The sequence below is a fragment of the Anneissia japonica genome, unplaced genomic scaffold, assembly GCF_011630105.1.
Source record: "Anneissia japonica isolate Jap-2015-1 unplaced genomic scaffold, ASM1163010v1 scaffold287709_len1912824_cov184, whole genome shotgun sequence".
Taxonomy (NCBI): Eukaryota; Metazoa; Echinodermata; class Crinoidea; order Comatulida; family Comatulidae; genus Anneissia; species Anneissia japonica.
The window spans coordinates 816,870-824,862 of NW_022751466.1; the positions used below are offsets into that span (position 1 = coordinate 816,870).

Consider the following 7,993-nt stretch of genomic DNA (forward strand, 5'->3'; position numbering starts at 1 on the left):
CAGTTTTAATACAGAATTTGATTATTGGGGCCATTTTTACCTACCTGTCATATGGGGCCATTTTTACCGGGGCCATTTTTTCCGGGGCCTTTATTTCCGGGGCCATTTTTTCCGGGGCCATTTTTTCCAGGGGCCATTCTTACCGTACACCCTGATTCCAATGTAGTAAGTTTCAACCACTGGCGTTTACGGTACATCATCATAAATATTTGGTTGTCAAACGTATTTTTGGCGGGTTTGGCTTTCCATAAGGTCTCCTTACTCCTATTGGCTGTCTCCCTGAATCCTATGATCATCAACTGGTGGTGTGGACACTCGAAGTCATGACGTGGAATGTTCCTTGAGGTCTTAGAGTCCCTGCTCGATGTTCAATCCCTCGCTGTGCATTTCGTCTATGTCCTTAGGCAATGCACTTTACCTACGGTTGTCTCTCTCCGCCCATGAGTACAAGTGGGTAACCACCTGGCAGGTTCAAACGTCACAAAATTCGCTAATTACAGCTGCAAAGTTATGGTATTCTCCCCAGGGACCTAAGTATGTTCCATATGTGTTTGATCCAATGAAAGGTGGTAATAACTTCTTTCCCCCATGGTAATAATGAGAAGCGCTTATGTGCCTTTTTGACATAAAGCGCTATATTATTATAAGTCTAACATTGTTATTATAAAAGTACAGGTACAATGCTACAGCACCTGGATAGTACACCGCATCCTTTGTTTTGATTTACTTACTTATCGATTCAAATATAAATTCACATATTTATCGTGAACACCATATGGATGAGATGAATGCATTCACAATTAATAATAGGCCTATATAAGTATTTACTCTATCGAAATAAATATATATATTTTTAGAAGAGTCCGCCTTGGAATTGCATTCTCTGTGATACGTTGTACGGTCGGACGTTCATAAGCTGGAATTAGCTGCTTAAATGCATTGACGAGGTTTATAATTAGCTGAGAAGAAAAAAAAATGTATGTGTATGAATTTGCACGAATTTAAGTTAGAAAGTCTTCCTATTCGTTGCTCGTACTAATATCTACACCTTAATTGTACCATTTCGTATATAATCACCGTTTGGTCAGACGAAAACAAAAAAAAAACAAAAAACAAAAAAAAAAAACGAGAACGGTTACTATATCCAAAATGGACCTTTCGGAGTGTCAGTCAAGCTTGACAGAGCTGACCAAATCAGAACAGAGCCAAGAATACGCGCGTGACCAACAACACACGTGCTCTCCCACTAAAAACGCAGTGTTTGCGTATGTTGCCTTACATTTTGAGGGTCATTAGCAACAATATCCAAGGGGCGTGGCTTAGCGGAAAGGTACATTGGAACCAGCTCCCTGGACATGTATACTCGTACTGCAATTCGAAATACGCAAAACCAAATAGGATTCAATTCTACATCACTACAGCAGCTGTACCAACAGCTGAGTTTACATTCACTTCCTATTTAATTTATTTTCTAATGTTTTTTTAATAATTTACAGGCATAGTAAACAATCTCTTTGACAAAGTCAACACTCTGCAACTACAATATTATTAATAACAAGAATCTTTGTTCATGTAGATCACTAAAAAATGCCGAAAAATCAATTTTTTTTTAAATTTTTTTTTTAATGTTCTGAAAATTAATCGTGGTAAATAATTGTGTATGGAACTACTGTATAAACATGCCTAAATTGTCTCTTCAATTGTATCAAAAATTCATTTAAAGACATAAAACGTGGGAGATTTTTTAGCCATATTTATATAGGGTGGTGATCCTTCCAGCGTGTTCTAGAATATCGGCTGATATCCAGGGCTACGTAAATAAGTGAAATAATTATGCTGTCACAGGATTTGAACCAGAGACCCTGAAATTAGAAGGTAGCAGAAGTGATTAGGGTGGTAACAGTAGTAACAGTTGCAGTGGTAGTAGGCCTAGTAGCAGTATCAATAGCAATAGCAGCAACAGCAGCGAGGGGCTCGATCATTACATGAGCAGGAGGCGTAAGCTGGTAATATGAGGCAACTTTTTAACACACTTCATTGTAATTATTTTCCTCAGCAAATGTAAAGTAGTGGCGAGAGTCTCGAGGGCTCTGGATAGTACTGCAGTAGTAATAATATTAACGCACCAATCCTATGATTTATGCTTATTTCTTCTATCTTTTAAAATATTTTACAGGTTACAGACTAAAGTGGAGTGGATACTTGGAGACTCTACCAGACCTGTTTGTGTGAACTGAGTCGGACACATAATAGGAGGAAATGGATGATGGGAATGAATCCTATCTGGAGCCGGAGGAAGACAGAAGCGCAGAGCATATTGCGTTGATGACATGCATTTTCGTAGTCATTACTATCGTCGGTGTAATAGGCAATGGATTGATCCTTTTGACAGTGTTGCTCAACTCCTCAATGCGAACCGCCCCCAACGTTTTACTAACAAATTTGGCTATTGGAGATTTACTGATTCTAACATTTTGGCTTCCTGACCAGTACGTGAAGACTCTAGATGGCCATTCAGAGAGCATAACACATTCATCACGTTTCATGTGCATTGCGGTAGAGTCTTGTCAAGTGATATCTCAAAGCGTCAGCGCTCTCACTCTGACTGTTCTAAGCCTAGACCGGTATTTTGTCATCACCAGTACAACAGGACGGAGCGTCAGTTCTCTGTTAAAATTTTACTTCGCTGTCGTTTGTTTTATCTGGTTGGTCGGGCTTGGTTTCGCTTCTCCAATCATATATTTTGCAAAGTTTGAGCGCTTTTTGGATATAATTAACGATAATTCTTCCTTAGCCTACGAAGAATACATGGATACGTATGTATGTCAGCGAATGCCCCTCTGGACAGTTAGTATAAGGGTTTACGAGTTATGCCGTGCAACATTGCTTTATGTAATACCGGTTTTGATCATCGGCACTTCTTACTCACTGATGGCGCGCAAATTGCTTGGCAGTCTACACAATGTGCGCCGCCTGTCGTCTAGAACAAGTAGTCGCAGTCAGCAGACAAGAACACGCAAGCGACTGGCGATCGCTGTTCTTGTGATCGCTATTCTTTTTGCAATCTGCTGGCTGCCGGAGATGGCAATCAGCATCCTCAGAAGCATCGACACTGTATACGTGTATAATATACCTACAGAATTAACACAGGATTGGGCCCCACTGTTTGTGTACATAAACTGCTGCGCGAACCCCATAGCTTTGGGGCTCACTAGTTTAACGTTTCGTCGATATTTCAAACGCTATTTGCTATTTGAGTTTGTTCGGAGCATAAGGACGGATGATTCTACGGGAACCGAATACCGTTATATTAGCCTTACAAATCGACTTCAAGCCGTAAATAAGCAGAACCGCACGGAATCGATAGAATCAACGGAAGTTGATAAAACGTAACTTGAATAGACAGTTTAAAGTAGGTCAAATGACGTCATAGTTACGTGTACAAGATCATAATGTAAGAAGACGAATCCAAACGCAATATAAGAATGTTGACACATTCCGTCGAAAGAAAGACGATACGTCCACATGTGAAAATGAAGTAATGACGTCAACGACTATTGATATCAGTTTTGTATTGTCGAATTTCTTGTTCATCATTTTGTTGCAGTAGTGTAACACAGTTTGTGATGTGATACATTAGCCGAAGGATTGCCAAGCCAACTTGCTGCTGCATCTTACCTAAAAACACTCGCTAAGCAGACACGTGCCACGATATATTTTTAAACAAAAATATAATTACTTCAGGACATTTACTTGAATCCTTTTGATCACACTTGTTTGTATTCGTGATTAAAAACGTGTATTTTGAAATCTTTGTACATTTCGTACATATCCTACTACATAAATGTTAGTAAATTTGATTGCATTTGAGAGGAAAATGTTACATTTTTTTTTCAATGTGCAGTTGATCGTAATCGCATGAAACAGTGAACAACATTTTTTTTTCTTTTTTTTTTTCTTTTTTTTTCTTTTTTTGGAAAGCGTATGACATGTATAAGTTTAGACTCACAAAATAATTTAAACCAATTAGTATGACCAGATTTATAGTATAAATTAGACCTATTAAACATTAAAATATGCCCGTTGTCAGGGGAATCCTCAATCGGTTCATTCAGCCGGCCCACTGGGTCGTAACGTTGATAATAAATTCACGAGATTATTTTCTGTAAAAAAAAATTGATGAAAATGTAACCATACTTATTTAAATTATTATATTTCTGTTCCTATCTTTATGAATGGTTGAACTTTTATATTTAATAAATACTAAATTATGAAATCTATCAGCTCGTATATAGACCTATCAGATTAGTTCTTATGTGAATTTCATATTTTAATTTATTTATATAATCAATATTTGATAGCTAAATAGTGTCAAAATAATATACATTGAATTCTAAATATTTTGTGTGAAAGTTGGTCATAGTTTGTCAAATAACATGCTACAACCTATGAATGTAGTAACGCATTATACATCTGCGATACACCAGAAATTCATCATCATTACTTTAACCAATCTATATTCCCAGAGACGCAGTAAAACATATCTCGGCCCTTGAGTTCCTACATGGTGTTAATGTTCTTATAGTAAACGAAAAGTATATTTGAATAAGAGTTAATGTATTGAATATAATAAAGCTCGTGTCATTCAGTGACTTAAGACTTTCTTTAACTACACGTCCCCAGGCAAAGTCGAATCAGCGTATATTCAGAGACAGCTGCTATTTACAATGATCTAAATGAAGAAATGTACATAATGAAATTATTATTTAATGTATTTTCTTATGATGAAACATCCTATCATACTGTTTGTAGACCATCGTGTGCAATGCTTTCAATGCCGCTTTATATAGACATATTTAATTAATATGAAATTGGTAAGTCCGATAATTTTCGAACTTGTATTTTTGAGATATGTGTGGTTGCCACTTCAAAGTATATTTATATTTCAACTGTCGTTAATATTATGATATGTTCGGTATAAGGCCAGTTGTAAGAATATTACTTTTTAACGGTGTATAATTTAAGAATATTAAGGTAAATTTAATAACGGTGACAAATTTGATATATTGAACAAGATGAAATATTATAATGGACAAATTCAGTAAATGGAGGCATGACAAGTTTGATAACGTTGACGAAAGTACAAATGGTAAATTGTGGTATTAGCAACTGTGGCGACTTTGACAAGGGATTGGTGGAGGAAATCTGAATACGGTAGCAAATTTGACTACGATGGTAAAAGATAAATTTAATAATGGTGACGAATTTGATAAGAATTTAAGAGAATTTAATTGATAACTATTACATATTTGACAAAGATGGTACAGGATGAATTTAATAATGGTGACAAATTTGAGAAAGGATTAATCTGGTGGTGACATATTCGACAAAGACGAGAGTGGTGACAAATTTGAACAAAGGCGATAGAAAATGCATTTGATAATGGTGATCAATATGAAAACGATGACAGGTATTAATTTAGAAAACGTGACATTTTAAAAAAGACAACAGAGGATGACTTTGATAATGACGGTAGAGGATGAGTGATAATAGTGACGAATGTGACAGCAATGGTATTGAACGATACCGTATTTGACAATAATTACGAACTTTACAAAGCTGATAAATTATGAATGTGATAAATTACTTGACAACGACAGCAGAAGATATATTTGATAATGGTGAAAAAATTGACAACGATTGAGGGTGAAAAGATATGTAAAAGTTTAATTTGACAACGATGACAAGATAAATTTGAAAGCAGTAAGGAATTTGACAACGATGATAGAAGATGATATTACTGTATTTGACAATTGACAAACAGATGAATTTGATAAAGTGACGAATTTAACAACGATCATTAAAATAAATGTGATAATAGTGACAATTTGACAACAACAGAAGATGAATTTGATAATGATAACGAATTTGACAAAGACGATGAAGGATGCATTTGATGACGATGACAAGAAGAATTTAATAATAGCGACAAATTTAACAAGATGGTAGTAATGGTGAATTTGATAACGACGACAAATTTGACGACGGTAGAAAATGAATTTGATAATGGGGACAAATTTAATGATGTCGATTGTATAGGATTAATAAAGATGGTAAAAGAGAACCAGTGGTATTTGCATGAAGTAGATAAACAATAAATACATATTTTTTTTATATATATTTAAAGAATAAGTTCATAGGTGGCTCTTAAACTATTCAACTGACATGCAGCTCTAAAAAGAGAAAGTTTGTTCTATACTTTTAAAGCAACTGATAATGTGCGAATTTTAAATAGAGAGCGTTTGAGTATTAACATTGAATGCGTAAGTTAATGCGAGAATCCAGAAATTAATTTCTTTTATTTGATGAAAACGGTTCATCATTTGTGCTCAGATTGAGACTAAATTAATTTAATTTAAAAGTTCTTATCTGCTTGCAGATTATTGAAATTCTATTGTATCTCATGTTATATTCATGAAAACTCAAACTATATACACCATTTAATTAACATGAGGATAACATACAAATTGTTTTAGTTACATCTTATAAATAAAGTTAATCAAATTATTGCTTAGACGATATGAGTACGCGGCGCTTGTAGAATAATAACTTACGCATACCATTAATTGCTTTGAAAGTGACATAATTATGCCGCAAAAGGCTGTCTACAATCTATATCCGTATACCCTGGAGTTGTTCATAAGTTAGCACGCTGACGTAAACATCCAATCCAATCCAATCCTGTTCCCCGTTACTTCATTTCTCCACTTGTAAATAAAGACACATTAGCCGATGGTAAAAAACGGAGGATACACTTTATTTGCCATGGGAAAAATATACCGTCATACTCTATAAATACAAGTGTGCATGACCAAAATCGAATAAATTGAAACAGAAAAGTGTAAAGTGAATTTACTATTACTATAATAACAAAAAATCCATTGAAAAAAAAAACTCTCAGAAAAGAGTAAAATTGGCGTAATAAAGCCTCCTCCTATAGGAAGTCTCATCATCATCATCATCATCATCATCGCCGCGTCTCCGAAAAGTCAAACGGAAGTTTCGCTTCGGCCGCTTTAATTAGTTCGTTGATGAGCTTTTTCCATATAGGTCTGTTTTGTACTGGTGTTCTTAGTTTCTCCATGTAATTTTTAATTTTGTAATATTGCGCTGGATATTGACTGTTGGCGAGCCAAAGCTTGTTGAGGTCGCTATGGAGAGTTGTGATTATGGTAGCTCCTTGACGTCCCATGAATTTTCTGTTGTTTGTCTCAATAAAATAGAAGTTAATTGCTAGGTTCGTAGAATTGTTTTTGTCAAGATGTGGCCCAATTAATCGCCATCTCGATTCTAAGATTTCTAATGAGAGGGGCATCGCAGTACATCGCTCATAAAGGTGCCTATTAGATATTTTATTGTGGGGAGTCTATTTACGGTAAAATTTACCCCTCTGTGTTAAGAGTAGGTTTGTTAAAAGGAAAAGAATTATATAGGCTACGTAATAAAATTTAATTTTTAAATACTGGTTTAGGTTAGGTCCCATGCTCCCATCCAGGAGGCTTAACCCTTAAGCAGCGTAATTTATCATCAGGGTGGCAGACCTCTTCCTTTTACGTGCCGCCATTCTTCCTTGCTTTCCAGCATGTAGTCTGTATTTTTTCTGTTTTAGTAGGCCTGTATATCTCTTGTCTCCTGCTGGTCGTAGATCTAGTAAAGATTATAAGATTATACCGTACAATTGGGATCGTGGAGATTACAATTATTTTTGCAGAAAGCATAAAGTTGATTGGACAATAGTTGTGTTTAGCTGCGCACAACAGAACGTTTTTTTATGACAATCCGTGCAGACTTCCCTCTGACAATCAGCAGACCGTGTCACTTCGTCTAACGCTCAGAGGAAACGGAGTTTGATTCGCCGGCCGGCATTAACAAATGATTTATCGACACAACCAATGTAAACTTTGGTTTCCCTTTATGTTTTGTTTGATAATCA

The 7,993-nt window shown here is 35.6% G+C and overlaps 1 protein-coding gene across 1 annotated transcript in view; it reads left to right on the top strand.

Annotated features, from left to right (window-relative positions):
* LOC117121706 (bombesin receptor subtype-3-like) overlaps nucleotides 1-7,662 on the top strand; it is a 29,889-nt gene extending 22,227 nt beyond the window's left edge. The window contains exon 2 of the mRNA XM_033266992.1: nucleotides 2,177-7,662. Within this exon, the coding sequence (XP_033122883.1) occupies nucleotides 2,260-3,393 (1,134 nt within the window). The 5' untranslated portion in view covers nucleotides 2,177-2,259 and the 3' untranslated portion in view covers nucleotides 3,394-7,662. The remainder of the gene's footprint in view (nucleotides 1-2,176) is intronic.
* Nucleotides 7,663-7,993: the final 331 nt, after the last annotated feature.